The sequence below is a fragment of the Ziziphus jujuba genome, chromosome 3 (genome assembly GCF_031755915.1).
Source record: "Ziziphus jujuba cultivar Dongzao chromosome 3, ASM3175591v1".
NCBI classification, from domain to species: Eukaryota; Viridiplantae; Streptophyta; class Magnoliopsida; order Rosales; family Rhamnaceae; genus Ziziphus; species Ziziphus jujuba.
In genome coordinates this window covers 11,313,421-11,339,173 of record NC_083381.1, presented here as the reverse complement: position 1 = coordinate 11,339,173, position 25,753 = coordinate 11,313,421, and the positions used below count along the sequence as shown (strand labels likewise).

Below are 25,753 nucleotides of genomic sequence, written 5' to 3'. Positions count from 1 at the left end.
ACGATTAGAAATCATATTTTTCAAAAGATATTTTGAAAAATCTCAGCAAAATTAGATTTCCAAAATCTAAATCCACAAAGATTTTGTCTCAATCTTTTTGCTATTGAAGAAGAAATCTTATAAAGATTTTAGTATTTATTTTTGGATTTGATTTGTGAAGGAAATTATTTATATTAAGAGACCTAATTGTTTGCTTTCTTATAGATTTTCTAACAGCTAGTTTTTTCAAAATTTAGAGATCATGGACATGAAAAGATTTTGAAAATGGTAAGAGAAGGAAATTATAGCGACGTTGTATTTATTTCTTTTAAACATAGAAGTGTGTGTTTAGATAATTTATAAAATTATGAACGTAGATTGTAAAGTGGTCCAACTATAGAGATACTGATGAATTTTCTCTTTCAAATAATAATTTGGTTCCAAAAAAGAAAACTTTTTTCTTTCATTGATTTCAATTACTTAATAAAGTTATCATTACCAAAAAGAAAAAAAAAATTGCTTAATAGAATTACCATTTTTAATAATAAAACAATAAGGAACAGATTTTATATATGGGACACGTCCCAGTAGCTATTCATTTTTGGCCCACCAAGTAACCACTCCTGCGCACCAAGTTTCCACCCACAATCCAAAATCTCCACTCCACAACATCACTTCCCAACAAATTCCTCTTCTTCTTCCTCTAAAACCCATTTCCATAAATTTATTAAAAACAAAAAATAATTAATAAAAAATTGTTAATTGTTAATTTTTTTCATTGAAATTTTGCATAAATTCATTGAAAGTATATATATGCATAACTTTTCATTCATGTTTAGATTTTATTATAAGGCTTTTCTAATGCAACTTTAGAATTTAACTATATCGCAAAGTGAAAGATTTGCTAAAGTTTTGTATGATGAAAATTAAATATGCACTAATTTGAACCATGTTATTGAACAAAAGATACATTAATTATTCTAGATTAACCAAGGGGCTTGAAATTGAGACTACCCAATATTGCTATGTCCTTGAATAAGATTGTTGGTGTTGGATTCCATTTCAAGTGCATTAGACTTGAGGAAGGCAATCTCTGCTTTGACTTTTGCTAGTTGACTCTCTGTATTCCGTATTTGTTGATGTAATTGAGAAATAATCCTTACACAATCATACATTGGATCTTCAATCCTACATTTTGCTTCATAATACAATGACTCTGCTGCTTCAGCTCTACGATGGAATGGTAATTACTGAACGATCACAACAAAATCAAATTAATTAACCTAAAAAGAGGCAAGGAAAATCTACGAAACATTGTTATTGTAAGCTATAGCTACATTTATGAAGCTTTGCTTTCTATGATGAGGTCTCATTTTCAAATGAATTTATAATTAGAGTAATAAATAATTATGAACATTAATTTTACGTGGTATTAAAAATAGTATGGATCCTAAATTACCTGAAGCATTTTTCCAACATTGCTAGCACCACAGATTCGATAAACACATGCAAATCTTTCAAGATTATTGGAAGGGAAGCAGGGAGAGAAAATGCAATTTGAAAGAAAACTACTTCTTAAACACTTGCAAATTGCACAACGACCAGAAATCATATTTTTTAAAAGATTTTTAAGAGAATCTCAGTAAATTAGATTTTGAAAATCTAAAAACATAAAGATTTTGTCTCATCTTTTTGCTATTGAAGAAGAAATTTTAAAAAGATATTAGTATTTATTTTTAAATTTGATTTGTAAAGAAATTATATATATTAAGAGGCCTAATTGTTTTCTTTCTTAGAGATTTTCAACCAAAATTTGTAGATATAAGAAACTATAAAATGGAATGCCAAGTACGTTAAACAAATTTTTTTCTTTTTTTGGTCTGGTAAAAGTATTTTCAAATTTCACTACCAAAAGTTGTTTAATTACAATTACATGGTACTTAAATGGGTAAAAGTATATAATTACCTAAGTATCAATTGAACTGAAGGCTCAGACCTGTAGCTATATGCAGAAAGAATTATCTCTTGACTTATTTAAATATCATTGAAAAAAATAATAAAAGATTATAAAATTAAGATTTATATATCAAGTCCTATTTAAATTCAACTTATATAAAAAATATTTAGATTTAAGACAATAAAAAAACTCAATTTATGTTTATATTATTATCAAATATAAAATGTATTTGTTGTTCAAAAAATATATATATATATATATATATAAAACATATTAATCAATTAGATATATTAGGCCTTTTAAGCTACAACAAGAGGAGGGGGGGGGGGGGGGGATGAAGGCCACAACACCCTATTTGAAAATGACAACCTAATCTTTTGGAAAAAAATAAAATTGTTTGAACAAAGTAGGCTTCCTATATTAGAATCAAATTTTTTTTTGGTGATATCCTATATTATAATCCCTTACATATGGTAAGTACTACCAATCCAATAAAGCTACTATGTTTGGTTAAATTTTTCTGACTAGAACTATTTCAGATAATCTATTTTTGCTTGGTTCTCACTCTGCATTCACCAAGGAATCCATGAAATATTCCCAATCCTGCAACAAAGCATCAAAGCAGATAATATTTTTATTATAAATTATTTTTATGATCATCAAATGGTTGTGAATTTTTGTAATGTTATATAGAGATACATGATACATATCTCTAAGTTCATAGTTCACGGCTTCTATGCTGCCTTGTTTCTACATATATGTATGGCAATGGTTTGGAAACTTCACGATTTTGTATGTATTTGTCCCTGCAAGGAAAGCCCAATGGTAAAAATTATTTTGTTTGAACAATATTATGATTTTGAATCCTTTTGGTTCATATAAAAAAAAAGAAAAAAAAAGAAAAAAAGAAAGAAAGAAAGAAGAAGATTGATACATATTAATGATGATGATCAAGTATTGGAAACTTGAGCAGGGATTATAGATCCCAGTAGGTTGCAGAGTACTATTGCCATACTTTACTTGTTCATTGCCCTAATTATGCATATATTTACCCATAACCCTAATAGCAATTAGACTAATTTTTTTGGTAATGTTGTCAATTAATTAGTGTTTGATGAAGTTGTGCTTAATTAATATATTATTTAATTACATTTATTACTATTCATTTAATTAATTTTTTGTTCCTTCCATATTATGTGTTTCCCATTCTTAGGATAAATGTGCCTCGTCAAAAATAATGGTAATTTTAAAATTTTTATTTACTAAATTACTTCATAATAAGTAATAGTTATTTATTTTGCATATGTGTTAATAATTTATTAACATAATTTTTACATGTGCAGTATGAGGGTGTAATTTCGTCAACAATAGGATGTTAACCAATCTAAAGCTAAATGGGCATCGATTATGTATCGATGGATGTTTATTTAATATTGCTTTTTCTTTTGCATATAAAATGATTTACAAAATTGTAAAAATATTACACGAGTTAATAACTAATTTATTTGAAATTATTTTGTTATGTAAATATTCATTTTAATTTTTTTGTATTTTAGTTCTTTTGAATGAAGCTAGCTTTTAATCCATATTTCACAAAATTAAAAAATGCAAATTGAAAATAAAATAAAAGGCGATGCTTTTGACTAAAAGCGTCACCTAAGATAAGAAAAGTTGATGTTTTTAAGAAAAAATGCCAGCTTCAATTAAGTTTTTAGCGATGCTTTTACAAATGCCAGCTCCAATATAAGTCATGATGAAGCAATTGTAAATTGTTTCTCAGACATTGCTCTTGGATAGTCTTCTCAGAATAATCATTTGCTTAGTCTTCACTTCTCTCAAAACCTCACCATCAAACTTTAGTTAGGATTTTATTGAATTAAAGAAAGGGTTTATTACTCAAAATAAATCATACCCATACAATTTTCATATTAAATTATTAATATCATGTCAACTCAATGTCATACCAATTTGATCAATATGTACCAATTTAAGAATAGAAGGTTCAATATTATGGATTTTAAAACTGAGCATTTAAATTTAACTTCAAAACTAAAAAGTATAAAATGTAATTAACCCTTCAGATTTTCTAAAAATCCTACAATGGTAGGAGGTTTATTTTATTGACTATGTTGAGATGGGAGGCTACTATTTTTTATGGTTGTTTATTTTTGTTAATAAATACGAAAATTTTTTATAAAATTATCATCATTTATCACCCCAAGTCAAAGTAAAATTGATACGAACCTAAAACAACCTGCGCCTAAACCCGTAACAAAGATTGATTTGGACTGTCTAATTACAAATTATCAATGGAAAACCTCGACCCTTTACCTACATTTAAGGTAAGAACCTTGGTATGGTGAAATTTAAACTCCACAAGCAAACCTTGAAAAGTTCGATATAGTTCTTAGAGAACCAAGAGAATCACTCTCGCTTTGAATCAAAATTGTAATATGATCTTTATTCATGAATTATGTGCCTTTAAATAGGCAAAATAAATTACGAAACTTTCCTAAATTTACTAACAATAAAGGTGGCCGAAAATTAGGTTTAGGAAACTTAGTTTGGTTAGGTTTTAGAAACCTAATGTATTTAGGTTTAGGAAACCTAATGTGGCTACTAGTTTTCTAATTTGAATGGCTTTTAATTCTTTGACCAATTCAACTCTAATAAAAATAGGAAAGTAAATTAAAATCCCGATAAAACTAAATTACGAAAGTAAATAGGCAACATGCCAAAATCCAATCAAGAAATAAATAAAGATTTCTTTACTAGATTAAACCATTTTGTGAACACTTCCTAGATTAAACCATTTTGTGCCTTTCTAAATCTCTTTACTCGTGCTCTGGTTATTGGTCCTATAGAGATTTGAAGTGGATCTGGACTCCATCTTGAAGTGCTCTTGGTCATATCCTCATCATTCCCCTCCTCTTGAAAAGGATTTGTCTTTGAATCGTCACCTACATAAAAAGGAGATAAATCAGTGACATTAAAGGTAGCACTTACATTATACTCACTTAGAAGATTCAATTTGTAGGCATTGTCATTAAGTCTCTCCAATACCTGGAAGGGACCATCTCCACGTGGCATAAGTTTAGACTTTCGTTGTGTCAAAAATCTTTCCTTTCTCAAATGCAACCAAACCCAATCTCCAGGCTCAAAAATAACTTGTTGGCGCCCTTTGTTTGCTCGCTTCATGTATTTTTCAATTCTCCTCTCAATATTAGCTTTGGCTTTCTCATGTAGTTGCCTAACAAAATTAGCTTTCTTTTTCCCATCTAAATTAGCACGCTCACTCAAAGGTAAAGGTGTTAAATCCAATGGAGTTAAAGGATTAAAACCATATACAATTTCAAAAGGTGAAAATTTAGTGGCTGAATGTGCAGATGTATTGTAAGCAAATTCAATATGAGGTAAACATTCTTCCCAAGTTTTGATATTCTTACTTATCAATGCATGAAACAAAGTAGACAAAGTTCTATTTACTACCTCTGTTTGTCCATCAGAGTGGTAAAATTATATTCCCCAATAAACTTGTTCAGTTGAAGCAAGAAGAAAGAGTGGTAAAATTATCAAATGGCCACCTAGGGTAAATTTCGGTTCACTTGCAGAAATGTGTTTTTAAGCGATACTGGTAAAAAAAATATTGGATCATTGCATGTTTTGATTCGGGATATTTGAAAGGCTATCCAATTTGAAAATACTATTTGATCAACCTTTACAAGTAAAACAGCTCCATGTCTAATGTGGGCAGCATATTAGTTCATTTAGGCATCCTTTGCTCAAATGAAGGACATCAGCAGGCTATGGATTTAGACATGAAAACAGGAATAATGAGTGAAAACTCAGAGGATGTAAGAAATCAAAAATTCACTTAAAGGGGGGCACTTATGGACAACAACATAAAAACGGATGAACACATGAAGATTTAAAAATTTATTTTTCGCTGATAACTTTTTTTCTCAACATCCACAATAAACTTGATGAATTGCCATGTTTTTAAATTCTTGCATACCAAACTCATTATCAATGCTGTTGAACAATTTTCTCAAAATATGCAACCAAACTAGCATTCATCCATTAATCTCTCATTCAATTGGATCAATTTATTTCACAAAATGAAGGGCAAAAGTAGCCTTTCTTTAGTGAGGGTTGCAGCTAGTAGGAAGGATTATAGGTAAGCTTTATCTTCTTCCTTTTTTCTAAAAAAAAAATAAATAAATATATTTATTCATTTGTTTATTTATTTTTATCTATCACTGTTTTGAAAGATCACTAATTCCTTTTAGTTATGAAAATTCAATTTTAAATATAGTGCAAAACTCAAGATGTCTAGTATCGTGAGGAAAAAATCCAATGAACAAAATCTTAGTCAGACAAATATAACAATGTTTGCAAAAGAAAAGAATATATATGCATAGAAGACACTTCTAAGCATCTACCATTGGCTGGGCAAGAGCTGCTCTTGGCCCCTAAGTGTCTGCCATTGGCCATGTTCAACTTTTAAGAGATGATATGTGGTAACTTCAAAACTCAAAATAAAGCATTTCAGTATAGGGATGCATATCAAAGTTCACAGCTTTCTTTGCTCTGGGTAATCGGTTATATCCAATTACTAAATGGCCATGTACAGACGTAAAGATCCATTTGGACATCCGGATCTCAGAAGTACTAGAAATTTCTTTATGATGGTAATGTTCTTTTCTTTTCCACACCACATTATCCATTAACTCAAGTCTTCTTCCACAACACAAATATAAAGAATACAATCATCTTCATTCCATAAGAGAAAGTGAATTTGGAAACTGTTAAACCAAATGAATAATAAGAGCTCAAACAACACTACAAATTAGATTGACCAGGAGGAATAATACAACAGAATCAACTTGTTCGACAAGCATTTTTATTCCAATTGACACAATGCTGAAATGACATCTCACTGACCACAAAGCTAACATGATGCTGCATGCCAGCAAAATGTTGTTGAGGCACTATCATGTCACCTCTTGACAACAAGTTATGCATCCGTCACATCAATACCATGTCCATCAATGTTTAAATATTTGTGTTTTATCAATATTGAAAAATTCACCAGATCTCTCACATGCTCCACTCCGATGGCAATTCGAGCCATTGGATAAGATAGTGTTCATATCAGCCATATGACGTATGGCCAACTGTTTGGTTACCCTTATTCTTAACACAAGTTCATGCAGTCTTAATCATAATAACCTAGTAGATCAATTATATGCCTCCAGTAGTTCAGCTAGCAATAAGGAATTTTGTTAGCCTATAGCAACACTACCAACTAGTTTAACACAAAATTTATGTTCCTATCCAAAACAATGCTAAATATGAGACTCCATGATTTATTTTTCTCTTTTGATCAGTAAAAACCCGATTCATTTCCTAATTCCATATTTCGTTTTCTCATCTCATCAGTAACCAAACTAACCTCATGGCTATCTGAAAGTCCCGAAACCACATTGGTGAAAGCCTTACCGAACCCAGTAGAGTTATCAATCCAAACAATATCGAGAACATGAAGAACTGTCCCCAAAATCACAGAAAAGTAAACCCAAGAAGCTATCTTCTGCTTCGCCAGCTCAAAAACCACAAAGTCCTCACCTACAAGCGGCGGCGGCTCATCGTTGGCGGCATCTCCGAGGGAGCTCTGGGCGCGAAATCTCCTCAAAAACAGGGTGGGGTTTGAAGAAAATCCAGTGGGGTTAGCGCCGCGTTGAGGGGATTGGCGAGCTTGAAGAGAGTGAAAGAAGGTTTTGTACGCACACCAAGTGTTTGATGATAGGAACGGCAAGGAACGAAAGAGAATGGGATTGACAGAGCAAGACCTCACCATCAAACTTTATTTAGGATTTTATTGAATTAAGGAAAGGGTTTATTACTCAAAATAAATCATACCCATATAATTTTCATGTTAAATTATTAATATCATGTCAACTCAATGTCATACCAATTTGATCAATATGTATCGGTATAAAAATTTTAAAACTGAGCATTTAAATTTAACTTCAAAACTAAAAAGTATAAAATATAATTAACCCTTCAAATTTTCTAAAAATCCTACAATGGTAGGAGGTTTATTTTATTCACTGTGTTGAGATGGGAGGTCACTATTTTTTATGGTTGTTTATTTTTGTTAATAAATACGAAACTATTTTATAAAATTATCATCATTTATCACCGCAAGTTAAAGTAAAATTGATACGAACCTAGAACGATCTATTCCTAAACCCGTAACAAAGATTGATTTGAACTATCTAACTACAAATTATCAATGGAAAACTTCAACCCTTTACCTATATTTAAGGTAAGAACTTTGGTATGGTGAAGATACCACAATAAGATGCGGAATAACCTATTGATAAGTTAAATTTGAACTCTACAAGCAAACCTTGAAAAGTTCGATATACTTCTTAGAGAACGAAGAGAATCACTTTTGCTTTAAATCAAAATTGTAATATGATCTTTATTCATGACTTATGTGCCTTTAAATAGGCAAAATAAATTACAAAGTTTTTCTAAATTTACTAACAATAAAGGTGGCTGAAAATTAGGTTTAGGAAACCTAATTTGGTTAGGTTTAGGAAACCTAATGTATTTAGGTTTAGGAAACCTAATGTGGCTACTAGTTTTCTAATTTGAATGGCTTTTAATTCTTTGACCAATTCAACTCTAATAAAAATAGGAAAGTAAATTAAAATCCTGATAAAACTAAATAAAGAAAGTAAATAGGCAACATGCCAAAATCCAACCAAGACATAAATAAAAATTAATGTTTTCCTAATCATAAAATTCGGCCAAGCTTAGTTGGATGCCATGTTACCATATAATGCCACATCACCATCCATGTCATCAAAATGCGCCACATCATCATGTTGCAGTAGTCCATGCGTTAAGCTTTCTTTCACATTGGCATCTACCATACCAATCATATGGACCAATTTTAGGTCATTTTTAATAATGAACCTGCTTCCTTAGGTTGTAAACACCTCCTAGATTAAACCATTTTGTGCCTCTTTAAATCTCTTTGCTCGTGCTCTGGTTATTGGTCCTACAGAGATTTAAAGTGGATCTGGACTCCATCTTGAAGTGCTCTTAGTTATGTCCTCATCATTTCCCTCCTCTTCAAAAAGATTTGTCCTTGAATCGTCACCTACATAAAAAGGAGATAAATCAGCGACATTAAAGGTAGCACTTACATTATACTCACCTGGAAGATCCAATTTGTAGGCATTGTCATTAAGTCTCTCCAACACTTGGAAGGGACCATCTCCACGTGGCATGAGTTTAGACTTTTGTTGTGTCAGAAATCTTTCCTTTCTCAAATGCAACCAAACCCAATCTCCAGGCTCAAAAACAACTTGTTGGCGCCCTTTGTTTGCTTGCTTCATGGATTGTTCAATTTTCCTCTCAATATTAGCTTTGGTTTTCTCATATAGTTGCCTAACAAAATCAGTTTTCTTTTTTCCATCTAAATTAGCACGCTCACTCAAAGGTAAAGGTGTTAAATCCAATGGAGTTAAAGGATTAAAACCATATACAACTTCAAAAAGTGAAAATTTAGTGGCTGAATGTACAGATGTATTATAAGCAAATTCAACATGAGGTAAACATTCTTCCGAAGTTTTGATATTCTTACTTATCAATGCACACAACAAAGTAGACAAAGTTCTATTTACTATCTCTGTTTGTCCATCAGTTTGTAGATGACAAGTAGTAGAAAACAACAATTTAGTATCCAAATTAGCCCATAATGTTTTCCAAAAGTAACTCAAGAATTTTACACCTCTATCAGATATTATTGTTCTAGGCATTCCATGCAACCTAACAATTTCTTTAAAGAACAAATCAGCAATATGAGATGCATCATCGGTTTTATGACATGCAATAAAATGTGTCATTTTGAAAAATCTATCCACAACCACAAAAATTGATTCTTTACATTTCCTTGTTCTAGGCAACCCTAAAACAAAGTCCATAGAAATGTCTATCCAATGGTGGTTAGGTATAGGAAGTGACATGTACAACCCATGTGGTTGCAGTTGTGATTTAGATTGCTTACATTTAATGCATTTATCACAAATTCTTTCTACATCTCTTTTCATATGTGGCTAATAAAAATTCTCTTGTAGAACAGCTAAGGTTTTAGCTATTCCAAAATGTCCCATTAAGCCCCCACCATGATATTCTCTAACAAGTAAGTCACGCAAAGAACAACTTGGCACACAAAGTTTATTTTTCCTAAACAAGAATCCCTCAAATCTATAAAACTTTCCCTTAGCATGCTTTTTACAATGTTTGTAGATTTCACCAAAGTCGTGATCTAAAGCATATAATTCTTTAATTTGTTCAAAACCAAGTAGTTTAGCATCAAAAGTAGAAAGTAATACATACCTGCGGGATAATGCATCAGCTAAAATATTTTCCTTACTTTTCTTGTAGCGAATGACATATGAAAACGTCTCAAGGAATTCCATCCACTTGCCATGGCGCCTATTTAGCTTTCCTTGTCCGTTTATGTGTTTCAAGGACTCATGATTTATGTGAATCACAAACTCTTTAGGCCATAAGTAGTGCTGCCATGTCTCCAATGCTCTAACCAATGCATATAGCTCTTTATCAAAAGTTGAATATTTTAAGGTGATCCTACTTATGTGCCTTTAAATAGGCAAAACAAATTACAAAGCTTTCCTAAATTTACTAAAAATAAAGGTGGCCGAAAACTAGGTTTAGGAAACCTAATTTGGTTAGGTTTAGGAAACCTAATGTAGCTACTAGTTTCCTAATTTGAATGGCCTTTATTTTTTTGATCAATTCAACTCTAATAAAATTAGGAAAGCAAATTAAAATTCTAATAAAACTAAATTAGGAAAGTAAATAGGCAACATGCCAAAATCCAATCAAGACATAAATAAAAATTAATGTTTTCCTAATCATGAAATTCGGCCAAGCTTAGTTTGGATGTCATGTCACCATATGATGCCACATCACCATCCATGTCATCAAAATGTGCCACATCACCATATTGTATGAGTCCATGCGTTAAGCTCTCTTTCACGTTGGCATCCACCATTCCAATCATATGGACCAATTTTAGGTCATTTTCAATAATGAACTTACTTCCTTGGGTTGTAGATACCTCCTAGATTAAATCATTTAGTGTCTCTTTAAATTTGTTTGCTCATGCTCTGGTTATTGGTCCTGTTGAGATTTGAAGTGGATCTGGACTCCATCTTGAAGTGCTCTTGGTCATGTCCTCATCAAAACGTTTGGAGTCCATTCCAAAATTAAGATGAAATTGTATGTAATATCACTTTATTTTTTACAATGAGTTTACAATTTGATAAAATTAAATTAGAAAAAATTCTCAGTAAATCTAGTTGATAAATTATTATTATTATTATTATTTTTTCATGTTTGAACACTAGTAATGTTTTAACAGTGTATTTTTCGTGTATGCCTGCCGTTTAAGTTCACTAAATAAATTATTGTGTAATTTGAATATGTATATGCATAGATTTTCATTTATGTTTAGATTTAATTATAAGGCTCTACTAATGCAACTTTAGAACTTAAACTATATCGCAAAGTATAGGATCTGCTAAAGTTTTGTATGATGAGTATTAAAAATGCACTAATTTGAACCGTGTTATTGAGCAAAAGGTACATTAATGATTCCAGATTAACCAAGGGGCTTGAAATTGAGACTGCCTAATATTGCTGTCCCTGAATAAAATTGTTGGTGTTGGATTCCATTTCATGTGCAAAAGGCAATCTATGCTCTGACTTTTGCCACTTGACTCTATGCATTGTATATTTGTTGATGTAATTGAGAAATAATCCTTACACAACCATACACTTGATCTTTAATTCTAGATTCTGCTTCATAATACAATGACTCTGCTGCCTCAACCTCAAATGGATTGGTAATTGTTTATAGATCACAACAAAATCAAATTAATTAACCCAAAGAAAAGAAAAAAAAATGCAAGGACAATTTGCAAAACATTTTTATTGCAAGCTATAGTTATAGTTATAAAGCACTGTTTTTTATTATGAGGTCTCATTTTTAACAACAAAATAATTTATCATTAGAGTAATAAATAAATATTATCATTAATTTTATATGGTATTAAAAATAGTATGGATTATAAATTACCTGGAGCATTTTCCCAGCATTGCTAGCATATAGATTTGATGAACGCATGAATCTGAAGGACACCTCCTTCTCAAGTACTTGCAAGCTGCACAAAGATCAGGTATCATATTTTTCAAAAGATCTATAGAAGAATCTCAGCAAAATTAGATTTTGAATATCTAAACTCACATAAATTTTGTCTCAATCTTTTTGCTATTGAAGAAGAAATCTTCAAAAGATTTTAGTATTTATTTTTGGATTTGATTTGTGAAAGAAATTATACGTAGTAAGAGATCTATAGTCATGGGTGGGCTTCTTAATTCACTTATGGTCATGGGCCTATTTTTCTAAAATTGCTATGGGCCTATTTGATATATTTGTCTTTGTTTAGTCAAAATGCAAATACAACATTTAAATGGGCTTATTCTTGGATGGGCCTTTCGGATAATATATGTATATAAATTCTAAATAAATATCAAGGCGATGGGGACAGAGTTTTATTTTTTTATTTTTTATTTTTTTGGGATAATAATAGTGTGAACTGGGAATATGAACTTTGCATCGAAGTCCATATACCTGCAGACAAAAAATTACAAATTCAAAATATTCCAAAGACTTCAAGTAGATTGGCTCTCATGAAACAATACAAGATAATAGCTTTCTTGATTTTACTATCCCACTTATTATTATTATTTTGTTTTTCTAAAAGCTAAAGAATCAAAATGTATATAATGATTTAGCAACCTACTGAAAAATATATTTTTTTGAAGTCTTTGGATATAATTAGTTTTCGCAAGTTATAATTAAATTGAATCATTAATGTTTTGATTCTCAACACAACTAAAATAAAGTACTATACTTGAAATAACTCTTTTCCAATATGTACTATATATATATATATATATACTCTTTTCCAATATGTGCTATATATATATATGTATGTTTGGTTAATTATTTTTCTTCAGGAAGAGGATCAAGATGGTATGATGAAGATAAAAATGTAAATCCTTAAGCTTTTGTATTTTTGGGGCGTCGCTCTTTCTTCAGCTTGGCTTCTTAAAAAGTACTAATGCAATTGACAATATATTGCCAAAGCTTCTTCAACCTACATTATATCATAGTGCTCCATGATAACTGTAACACCATGTCCCGAAATACATCAGAATTTTTGCATATTGACCAAGGTTGATCGTTGACCGAGTGGGTCACAATTTTGACTTTTTGTTCCGGATAGAATTTCACATTGGCTGAGGCACTGTTGCGGAGTACACATCGATCCGAGTTTATAGACTAGTAGCACATAAAAAAAGAAGCTACCGTTTAAAAGTTACGAGGAAGACAAATTGAGGACCAAACTGTCCAAGGGGTGCCGGAGTTGAATTATCATTTAAATTACAAAGTAGTATAATAGATAAAAAAAAAAAAAAAAAGTCTTGTATGTCTAGATGTTGAAATGACAAACTATAGGTTGAGTTAGACATAATTTTCAAAACAGTACTTTTCTCAGTAGAAATTGTGTTTCAGATTAAGATAATAATAAGAATATGTTATTATATATGTTATTGCCAATGTTTACAACATTTTTGTTTTCTTTTTTTGCTGTGAAAAAAAAAAGTTTTCAGCTTAGAGCTTGATGTGCATATCTGCTGCATATGTAGCAACGTCTTAGTCATATCCTCTTCATCTACATCTTTCCTCCCAAAGACAGAGACAAAATAATATAAAAATTCAAAAATTAATTAGATAAATTAAATATCTAGACAATCATCTGTATAGAGCTATTTTTTCTAATTATTTTTTATTCTTAAGAAGAATCACTAAGAAACTTCTCCTATTCATTCCTTTAAATAAAAAAAAAAGAATAAAAAAAGAAAGAAATTAAGAATAAGAGTATGCATCTAAGTTTACTTTGCTGTTCATCCACATAAACCAAAACTACTGCAAATTAAATTAAACTGTAGGTAATAAATTAACTATATAAACCTCGAGTTTTATATAGTCCTTTCCATTTTAGATTAAATAAAATGCATAAATTCCTTTCATTCATCCACTTTTTCCCTTCGTTTAGTTAATTAATTATGCATAAATATTGCACATGCACATATATGTTCCCCTGTATATAAAACTGGATTTACGAAGATCATCAAAGTGGCCCTTACATAATAATGATAATGCCTTGTGAAGTGACTAAAAGAGCATGCATTGAAACATTCCCATATCTTGTACTTTTCAAATATTTCATTTTCCATCAAGATTTTCCCTTATTCTTTCCCTCAAATTGTTTTAGAGTCTTTTTTGGAACTCATCTAAACTTGGCTTGGGCTAAATTGTCCACTTCCCAGCTTCTTACTGTAGTTTTAATAGCACTACCAAGTCTATGGCTGAGAAATCTTTCTTCCATTTCTTTTCTCTCTTTTGGTGGTATTCTCATGTCAATTATAATTTTCTCAACTATGGCTTGCACTGCCGTTTTTGGAGGTGTTAAACCTAACCATAAGATACCAACTCTTAATCTTCACAATATTCCTTCAATTTCTAGGCTTTGTATATTCGGCTATACAGGACATATTATTTTCCTGACATGTGCGAAGCCATGAAAGATCATTCAAAGTCTACCAAGGTGAGTACATATAAGTTTGTTCTGTTTTTCTTTCCACAAAGAATAAGCTCATATGATCTCATATATTCTCTCTTGTATATGTGTCTTAGCTACAAGATAGAATATCTTAGGTTCTGAATAAGTTTGAGGTAATTAAAATATAAATTTTGTGATTAATAGAATATCTTAGGTTCTGATTAAGTTTGAGATAATTAAAATATAAAATTTTGTGATTAACAGTTATATTTATTATATATATATTGTAGCTAGGATATAAAAAGTGATACCATTTTTTGTAAAAGTTTTCGTAGTCAAAATTTATTTCATTAGTCTTTTTTTTTTTTTTTAAGATGATATATTTTATTAGATGAAACTAATTTTTTGTTGTAAAATTCTATAACAATGACAGATATAGCATTTGTTTAACAAGTTACTGATTAAAAAACATAATATCTAATTGAAACTTTAGGTGTATACAAATGTATAACTTAGTTATATATATGTCGTATATTAACCAAACATAAATTTTGTACGTGACAAAACGTGTTACAACTAAAAATCTGTATAGTAATACACACAAAAAAATTATCTATTAAATTTCTATCAGACAATTTAAATTGGATTCTCAAGGCCACACATGGTAACATGAGTTCTTTTGAATAATTGGTTTTTTTATTAATCCTACATGAAGGTATCTATAGTCAGCTTCACTATAGGTGATCCTACTCTACACACCGCTAGCTCTCATGGGTGCAAAATTGTTTGGACTAGAAGTAAATCCCCAAATTACCCTTAGCATGCCTCCACATCTAATTGTGACAAAGATTGCATTATGGGCATCTAATTGCAACCAAGATTGCATTATGGGCAACTGTGCTAACACCAATGACCAAATATGCATTGGAATTTGCACCCTTTGCTATTCAAGTTGAGAACAACCTTCTTCCCCAATTCATGAGTTCAAGAACCAGCATGATTCGCGGAAGTGTTGGTTCAATTCTTCTTCTTATTATACTTATTTTGGCCCTTTCTGTGCCATACTTTGAGCATGTTCTTGGCCAGTAAGGCTCATTGGACAGTGTTGGAGTATGCCTGATTCTACCTTGTGTCTTCTACATCAAGATCTATTGGGATCAGATACCAAAATCTATTCTGGTTTTTAGCCTCATTTTCGTTGCATTTGGTCCTTTTCTTGGGGCATTTGGAACCATTTCTTCATCAAAATCTCTCATAAAGACATCCATGAAAGCTCACTCAACCTGAGAGATAAAAATTAAAAAAATTATGATCAAATGTCCTATATATATAATTAGTATTTTATTATATCGATTTGAAAAGAGACTGATGAATGATGATATGTGTTGTAATAGTGTAAGAGTACGTAGATACATAAAAGGCTGGCAGGAAGACGGTGCATCCACGATGACTAGTGTTTTCCTCGTACTTACTTATAATAGTTTTTTCTTTTCTTGGATGTTCCCTATTTACACTTTAATTTGTAATATCCTATTAGCATGGAGTTTCTTCATGGAGTACCACTGTGAACTTTTCATACATATATTTACGAACTCTATGTTCTCAAAAATTAAAAATGAAGTCTAAAAAATAATGGTTTTTGTTTTGGAGAGGAAGGGAAAATAAATTATAGTTATTACATGATAGTTTGATATTCTAACCTAGTTAGTAGTTCATAATCTTAAAAAAGAAAAGGAAAAAAAAAAGAAAAAAAAACCAAAAACAAATAAGAAAAACGTTAATACAAAATTGGAAACCAAAATGGTTTTCAATTTTGTGTTGTAACTAGTATTAGTACCTAGTTACTATCATTAGAATGTGATGTTAACCTATGTTAAATAAAGCAAAAGCTTTAGAGTTTACCAAAAGATAGTCAAAGCTCTAGTGAAAAAATGACAACCAAAAACACTCATTTTCAAACAAGCTCTACTAATTAACTAAGTAACCAATTGCAGCTAAATATACGTATCAATCTTGAATTGATATATATTATATATATTATATGGTCCTGTAATCAATATAATATATATCTTTGTAAAGGAATTAAACACAATGAGAATCACAAACCAATATTGGTATATCATTTCAAGAAAATATTTGATGTAATTAAGGTTTAAGGTAAACTACAAGCGATTCCAAATAGAGGATCAAAAAAAAAAAAATATTTGGCAACAGAAAAGAAAAAAGAAAAGATACCTAAAGTATATACTCATAAATATAAATGTATGGCTCATGAAGGACAATATACTAGGATGTGTTGATGGGAATCAAAGTTACACGTTGAAAATGAAGTGTTTATATCAATTTATTTTTATTCACCGAGTGACGTCAGGTATTTCCAGAAAATTTGGAGAACTTATTCTGCAACACTGTTTTGCACATTCATATGTATATCAAGTCATTTTCAATAGTCGTGGAGTCTATCCAAATGGCTACAGTATAAAAGAATTTTGGGACAATCCAAAGTGAACATGTTCATGTGTTTATGTGCTTCCCTCTTTTTTGTTTTCATTAATTTTTTTAATTAATATTTCCAGCTTTACTACAGACGAAAATAATAAAATTATCAAATAGTTTTTACTTTTTTAAATTTATTTTTATTGACTGTGTATAATTTTTTTTATTTTAATATTATTAATATTCATTCATAGTAATTAAAATTTATTAGATATATTAATGAAGTCAGAATTTAAAGCCTAGCAATATCTTAGCATCATATGTTATTATTTTATTTTTATTATTTTTGTTATTATTACTATTTGGAAAAGAGATCATGAGAAATAATGAGTCTTAACCTGACTTAAAGAGCTTTAAATTCGTTAATTGTCCTTTTTTTTTCAATTCTTTTTGGGGTGAAATTTTTTTTTTTTTTTTTTTGGTCTCTTCATTATTTAACAAATAAGCAGAATGTACGTAATGCCAAACCTTTCAGATACTTAACTTTTTTTTATTTTTGCTGAAATTTTTAGATACTTTACTTCGCTCTAAAGATTGAGTAAGTTCGCAATTCTAAAGTTGGGTAATTGTTTTTTTTTTTTTTTTTCTCTTTTGGTTTAGTTTTAAATTCCGTTTGGTTTGAATAAAAGTTGATTGAAATATAATATTTTCCTAGAAAAATACAATTTCAGGTGTCTGAAAAATATTAACAAAGATTGAAAAGAAAATAGTTTTCTCACAAAATTATGTGTCGTTTTGTTTTTTCAGAAATTATTGTTCCATGGTTTTTATTGTCAATCTCACCCTTATCAACATTCAAAATTTTCATCGCATTACTGAATGTAATAGCAATTAGGAATTTTAAATCCATGGAGTATGCACAATTTGGAACTATATTTGGAATTTAAAATCCATGAGAGAAAAAAATAAAAAATAAAAAAAAGGAAAATAAAAAATTTGGAAGGAAAGGGTAAAAAATGAATCGATAAATTGCATCTGCCTTGTTGGGCCAAAGTGAAAAAATCAATTTGAACCACAGAAAGCAGCATATATTAGGCACATACAGATAAACTAAGCAACAATGTAAAATGAATGAATCAATACAAGGAAAGCCAAAGGCATTAATTTGCCAAGCTGGCTAGCTTTTAAAATTAATAGTCAGCCGAATCATTGTCTTTCAAAATTACATACATACATACACATACAACATATTCACCAAAACAAAAAATACATACACATACAACATGCACTTAATTTTCTGCGTGGAATGAACCTCCTGCAGCATCTGAAAACAATCTCATGTACAAAAACCATGTTTATCAGCCACAACAACTATTGAGATGGATATGTAGATTTTCAACCTCATTACCAATGTAGCTAGAAACTTGCCACTTGCATCAGCGGATGCCCAAAATATGCACCCAATATTAGTGCTGTGATTGCCAGACATGGATGGCAACCGATTACATTCCTTACAGTATTCTTTCGGCAACTTTTGTCGGCCGTCAAGGATGGCTGCAAATGGTACTACACACTCTCATAATCCTGAAAGATATGCATGTGTTCATCAAATCTATGGTGCTAACAGTATTAGGAATACACTCCAGGTAATTTATAATCTAGCAATATTGGGAATATATTCCAGGTAATTTATCATCCTAACTATTTTTAATGCCACATAAAATTAATATTAATAATTATTTATTACTCTAATGATAAATTATTTTACTGTTAAAAATGAGACCTCATCATAAAAAGCGGAACTTTATATTTCACAGATTTTTCTTACATTTTTTTTTGAATTAATTAATTTGATTTTGTTTTGATCGATCAGCAATTGCCAATTCATCTGCGAGCTGAAGCAGCAGAGTCATTGTATTATGAAGCAAAATGTAGAATTGAAGATCCAGTGTATGGTTGTGCAGGGATTATTTCTCAATTACATCAACAAATACATAATGCAGAGAGTCAAGTAGCAAAAGTCAGAGCACAGATTGCCTTCCTCAATTTTAATGCACATGAAATGGATTCCAACACCAACAATCTTATTCAGGGACACAGCAATATTGGGTAGTCTCAATTTCAAGCTCCCTAGTCAACCTAGAATCATTAATATGTCTTTTACTTAATAACACGGCTCAGATTAATACATTTTTAATATCATTGTGCAAAACTTTAGGAGATCCTTCACTTTGCAATATAGTTAAGTTTTAAAATTGCATTAGAAGAGCTTTATAAGCAGTACGGCTGCCACTGGATTGTCCACTAGAAATAAAATTATTATATTTAAGCCTTTGTTGTTATTCGTTACAAATAAATACATTATAAACATTTTTAAGCATTTCTTTTCTTTATAGAGTATATTTAATGAATTGTCTTCGAAGTTATTTACAAATAAATACATTATAAACATTTTTAAGCATTTCTTTTCTTTATAGAGTATATTTAATGAATTGTCTTCGAAGTTATTTACTGTATTAGAAAGTTTTGTTTTGTATTGTTTTTTTTTTTTTTTTTTTTTTTTTTTCAACCTTCAACCGACCAATAGGAACCTCCCTCATTACGAAAAATGACACCAGATGAGAGTAAATCAGGCATCGTGGGATCCATTTAAGATTTTGTTCACTACCAAATTCATAAAAATAATAAAATATGCAATACATAGAAGTAAGAGTCAGCCACGTGTCTGATTTCCAATTAAGATTCAACCGTTGTTATCATTTTTAGGCTTTGGTCGATGATACTGGTGAAAGTGACTTCCAATTCATTTTGCTTCCTGAGAGTGTCACAAGGCCAAAAGGATCAGAATATTCAAGTTGAACGATCAAGCTTAAAAATTTCAGACCTTGTAGCCAAACATAAAAGTGTTTCATAATATATTTTCTCCAACATTAAACAAACATACAAAAAGTAAGGAAAAAAGAGGCTGGTCCAATGATCAAGTAACAAGTTTGCAAAAACACATGCATAACAGGGCAAATACTCTTCGTGATGAAGCTCAGAAAAAGTTACCCTTGATACCTGCAAAACTCCATTTGTAAATTTTACATGCAATGCAAGGAAAGCTCATTTCACTCGATGTAAGTAGGCAGTCCAAGCATAAGAAATCATCAAGAAATAAAACTCCCACGTTATCAATTCTTCTATCTTTTGGTCATTAATCTTTTCCACTTACTGCATTAAAACTATACTTTTATCATGCTCCATTTTTTGTTTCCAGGAAGACAATCATAGTATTCATCAGATCATTAGTATATTAACGCTTGGGCATTCAGAGTAAATTTACCAATGTCGTTTGACAAACTATGCATTTAAACATTGCAAATGACTTGGAAAAGTAATTTTTATGGATCCTATATTTCCTGATGGATGCTTTGAACATCAAGACTGACAATCCGAATGAACCTCCTGCAGCATCTAAAAACATTCTCACGTACAAAAACCATGTTTATCATCCACAACATCTACTGAGATAGATATGTAGATTCTCAACCTTATTACCAATGTAGCTGGAAATTTGCTGCTTGCATCAGCGGATGCACAAAATATGCACCCAATGTTAGTGCTGTGCTTGCCAGATATGGCAACCGGATAAATTCCTTACAGCATTCTTTGGGCAACTTTTGTTGGCCATCAAGGATGGCTGCAAATGGTATGATACTTGGTCGACTTTTTACGACCTCAAAATCCTCACCGTATCTTAGGGCTAATCTCCTGTCACCATTCCAAGCACTGAATAGATGATGTCCAATTAAGCCAACCGAGGCTGCTACCGCCACAGAATTTCCTATCCACACTGTGTGAGCCAGGCACCAAATTACCTGCCCAACCATCTAAAAAGAAATAGAAAATCAAGATTAGATTTTAAGGGAAAAAAAAAAATTTTGAGAAAGCTAAACACAGCAGGAAAAGGAAGATCTCATTCTTTTGGGGTAATACTTCATGTGCCTTTATTTTTTTCGTGCAATCAAAATATGAGATTTCATAAAGATATCATTCAATAATGGACCACCCATACCTCCACTATGAAAACAATATAAATATTTTTATTTCATTTCTAATCCAAAATCCTAAAGCATCTTTCTGACAAGAAAACTGACAAATCCACCGACTTTGAAAAGACAACATGCACCATGTATACTTTTATATAACATTGGCTATGCAAAAACATATATTTTTTAATTGATGGAAGGGAATTACAGGTTATGGTTGATTCTATTTCAAGAATGTCTGCTCATCAAAAACCACACTAGCATTTATCCCATATGTAGAGATTCTCCAAGTGTTTGGTGAATGAATTCTCCACCCATATAAGCACATATCCAAATAAGAAAAGATTGGAAGTTTTACCTGTGGATGCCTTGTGATTCTCATGATTCCAGTTTCCCAAAGATGCATTTTGGGTTTGTCAACTGCTGCCACATCTAATAGATTAAAAGTTGATGGGTAGAGGAAGAAGAAGGAGATAAAAGAAGAAAGCCACACCAACTGATGGACCCCAGGAACATTCTGAAGCATCCATAACTGTTGTCCATCATATCTGTGGTTAATAAAATACACCTGAATCACAAACTCTTAAAAGTCAACAATTTGGTTAGCCAGGAATCCAAAACAGGAAATGTAAAAGCAATTAGTTGTAGAAAGCAGCTCTTCTAGAAATTTTTTCTCCAGAATAGACGGAAAACTCACAATAGTACTGACAACCAGTGGCAAAGATATCCCAGCGAACAAACCACGGAATGCTTGTTCTCCAATTAGTTGCTCACCCAAATCTCTTAGACTGGCCAAACCACTATGCACGGTAGCAAAAATCATAATGAGGATCAACATTACAACCTGCAAAATAATATTTAAAATTAAGCTTTCTAAACCATAACCCCTATACATTTCATCAACAGCTTTGCACTGTAGAAATGGAAAAAGAAATAGGAAAAAAGACACGGTGAACATATGCAGAGCAGAACAATGGATATCATGCACAATGCCTCTCATACATATGAAATCACATGCATCTACAATTGTTTAGATATTGAATCTTGAAAATCCAAGCTAAATTTTCATGATAACATTTTGCAGAGAGACAGAGATATTCAAATTTAAAACAGTTCAGATGGAGCCAAGAAGACCCAAGCTGCATTTTGGTACTTGAAGCATACCCGTTAAATGTATTTAAGACTGCTGAGTTCCATAATTGACACTAACATATTTTTTGTATTTCATGGAAAAGCTTTTGTAAATAAGCTCTGTAAAACTGGATAAAGTGAATTTTTTGATGAAGTACATAATCCAATCTTAAAAGACCAACTAGAAAATTAGCAGATTACTATGGCCCCAGTCACTGCTTGATTATATTCCCCAATAAACTTGTTCAGTTGAAGCAAGAAGAAAGAGTGGTAAAATTATCAAGTGACCACCTAGGGTAAATTTCGGTTCACTTGCAGAAATGTGTTTTTAAGCAATACTGGTCAAAAAATATTGGATCATTGCATGTTTTGATCCAGGATAATTGAAAGGCTATCCAATTTGAAAATACTGTTTGATCAACTTTTACAATTAAAACAGCTCCATGTCTAATGTGGGCAGCATATTAGTTCATTTAGGCTTCCTTTGCTCAAATGAAAGACATCAGCAGGCTATGGATTTAGGCATGAAAACAGGAATAATGAGTTCAAACTGAGAGGATGTAAGAAATCAAAAATTCACTTAAAGTGGGGCGCTTATGGGCGATAACATAAAAGTGGTTGAACACATGAAGATATAAAAAACTATATTTTTTGCTGATAACTTTTTTTTCTCAACATCCACAAAAAACGTGATGAATTGCCATGTTTTTAACTTCTTGCATACCAAACTCATTATCAATGCTGTTGAACAATTTTCTCAAAATATGCAACCAAAGTAGCATTCATCCATTAATCTCTCATTCAACTGGATCAATTTATTTCACAAAATGAAGGGCAAAAGTAGCCTTTCTTTAGTGAGGGTTGCAGCTAGTAGGAAGGATTAGTGTAAATGTCACACACATAATATATAGGTAAGCTTTATCTTCTTCCTTTTTTAAAAAAAAAAAAAAAAAATTTAAAATTTATTTATTTATTTTTATCTATCACTGTTTTGAAAGATCACTAATTCCTTTTAATTATGAAAATTCAATTTTAAACATAGTGCAAAACTAAAGAAGTCTAGTATCATGTGCGAAAAAATCCAACGAACAAAATCTTAGTCTGACGAATATAACAATGTTTGCAAAAGAAAAGAATATATATGCATAGAAGACGATTCTAAGCATCTACCATTGGCTGGGCAAGAGCTGCTCTTGGCCCCTAAGTGTCTGCCATTGGCCATGTTCAACTTTTAAGAGATGATATGTGGTAACGTCAAAACTTAAAATAAAGCATTTCAGAATAGGGATGCATATCAAAGTTGATAGCTTTCTTTGCTCTAGATAATCGGTTATATCTAATTACCAAATGGCCATGTACAGACGTAAAGGTCCATTTGAACATCCGGATCTCAGAAGTACTAGAAATTTCTTTATGATGGTAATTTTCTTTTCTTTTCCACACCACATTATCCATCAACTCAAGTCTTCTTCCACAACACAAATATAAAGAATACAATCATCTAAATTCCATAAGAGAAAGCGAATTTGGAAACTATTAAACCAAATGACTAATTAGAGCTCAAACAACACTACTACTTAGATTGATCAGGAGGAATAATACAACAGAATCAACTTATTCAACAAGCATTTTTATTCCAATTGACACAATGCTGAAATGACATCTCACTGACCACAAAGCTAACATGATGCTGCATGCCAATAATGTTGGTGGGGCACTATCATGTCACCTCTTGACAACAAGTTATGCATCCGTCACATCAATACCATGTCCATCCATGTATAAATATTTGTGTTTTATCAATATTGAAAAATTCACCAGATCTCTCACACGCTCCACTCCGATGGCAATTCGAGCCATTGGATAAGATAGTGTTCATATCAGCCATCTGACGTATGGCCAACTGTTTGTTTACCCTTATTCTTAACACAAGTTCATGCAGTCTTAATCATAATAACCTAGTAGATCAATTATATGCCTCGAGTAGTTCAGCTAGCAATAAGGAATTTTGTTAGCCTATAGCAACACTTCCAACTAGTTTAACACAAAATTTATGTTCCTATCCAAAACAATGCTAAATATGAGACTCCATGATTTATTTTTCTCTTTTGATCAGTAAAAACCCGATTCATTTCCTAATTCCATATTTCATTTTCTCATCTCATCAGTAACCAAACTAACCTCATGGCTATCTGAAAGTCCCGAAACCACATTGATGAAAGCCTTACCGAACCCAGTAGAGTTATCAATCCAAACCATATCGAGAACATAAAGAACTGTCCCCAAAATAACAGAAAAGTAAACCCAAGAAGCTATCTTCTGCTTCGCCAGCTCAAAAACCGCAGAGTCCTCACCTACAAGCGGCGGCGGCTCATCGTCGGCGGCATCTCCGAGGGAGCTCCGGGCGCGAAATCTCCTCAAAAACAGGGTGTGGTTTGAAGAAAATCCAGTGGGTTTAGCGCCCCGTTGAGGGGATTGGCGAGCTTGAAGAGAGCGAAAGAAGGTTTTGTACGCACACCAAGTGTTTGATGATAGGAAAGGCAAGGAACGAAAGAGAATGGGATTGACAGAGCAAGAGCAGAGTGGGAGACCATTGAAATTCAATCAGAGTTAGAATTTCCAATCACTCTCTTTTTCACTTTCAATGAATTTATGCAAAATTTCTATGAAAACATTAACACTTTTTTTATTAATTTTAATAAATTTATGGAAATGGGTTTTAGAGGAAGAAGAAGAGGAATCTGTGGGAAGTGATGCTGTGGAGTGTAGATTTTGGACTGTTGGTGGAAACCTGGTGGCGCGCGGGAGAGGATACTTGCTGGGCCAAAAATGAACAGCTACTGCCACGTGTTCCATATATAAAATTTTTTTCTTATTTTTTTTTTAAATGGTAATTCTATTAATTTTTTTAAATGATAATTTTATTAAGTAACTGAAATAAATGAAGGAAAAAAGTTTTCTTTTTGGAACAAAATTATTATTTGAAAGGGAAAATTCATAACATTTTTATATATTTGGACCATTTTACATATCTATGTTTATAATCTTATAAAATATCTAGGCATGATAAAATATCACATGATACAATAATATGGTATAAATTCACATAATAATTTACGAGTTTGAATTGATAATATCGTATCTTGTTTGTACCAGTGTCATTTAATAAGACATAATAAATTAACGAATTTTAACAGATGAAACACGATAAATCCATTAGACTCATTAAAAGGATATTTGTAATCACACAAGTTTTATAATATTAAAATTACTTAATTTATTGTTAAACATGTATTAATTTGTTCTTTTTTAGTTTAATTTTTAAAAGATCTAAAAACAAACCAAAATCTTTGTAAGTTTTTTTAAAAAATATTGTTTTATTATTTGAAAGTTAAGCCAAATTTAAATTTTCAAATTTGTTCTTATTGTTAATGGGTTAGTGGGTTAGGTAATGGGTTACACAATAATATATCAAATGGGTT

General features: G+C 31.2%; 2 protein-coding genes and 1 pseudogene across 2 annotated transcripts; 2 read left to right on the top strand and 1 right to left on the bottom strand.

Moving 5' to 3' along the window:
- The window catches only part of LOC132803089 (amino acid transporter AVT1H-like), a 40,425-nt pseudogene extending 24,465 nt beyond the window's left edge, over window positions 1–15,960 (top strand).
- A 2,699-nt stretch (window positions 15,961–18,659) lies between these two features.
- On the top strand, window positions 18,660–19,222 carry LOC132803088 (LOB domain-containing protein 24-like). Its single transcript, XM_060815327.1, has 2 exons — window positions 18,660–18,755; window positions 18,983–19,222. The coding sequence occupies exons 1-2, from the start codon at window positions 18,660–18,662 to the stop codon at window positions 19,220–19,222; spliced, it is 336 nt and encodes a 111-aa protein (XP_060671310.1).
- A 1,129-nt stretch (window positions 19,223–20,351) lies between these two features.
- Window positions 20,352–24,869, bottom strand: LOC107406004 (15-cis-zeta-carotene isomerase, chloroplastic; the record flags this gene model as incomplete). The annotated part of the gene is made up of 4 exons (XM_060815326.1): window positions 20,352–20,981; window positions 21,499–21,708; window positions 21,838–21,984; window positions 24,453–24,869. Coding segments are annotated over 4 exons (1,110 nt in total), but the record flags the coding sequence as incomplete, so codon positions are not given.
- Between the last annotated feature and the right edge of the window lie 884 nt (window positions 24,870–25,753).

Coding starts and splice junctions, on each gene's coding strand:
- LOC132803088 (XM_060815327.1), top strand. CDS start 18,660: ATGGCTGCAAATGGTACTACACACTCTCATAATCCTGAAAGATATGCA. Junction 18,756..18,982: donor GTATTAGGAATACACTCCAG/GTAATTTATAAT, acceptor TTGATCGATCAG/CAATTGCCAATTCATCTGCG.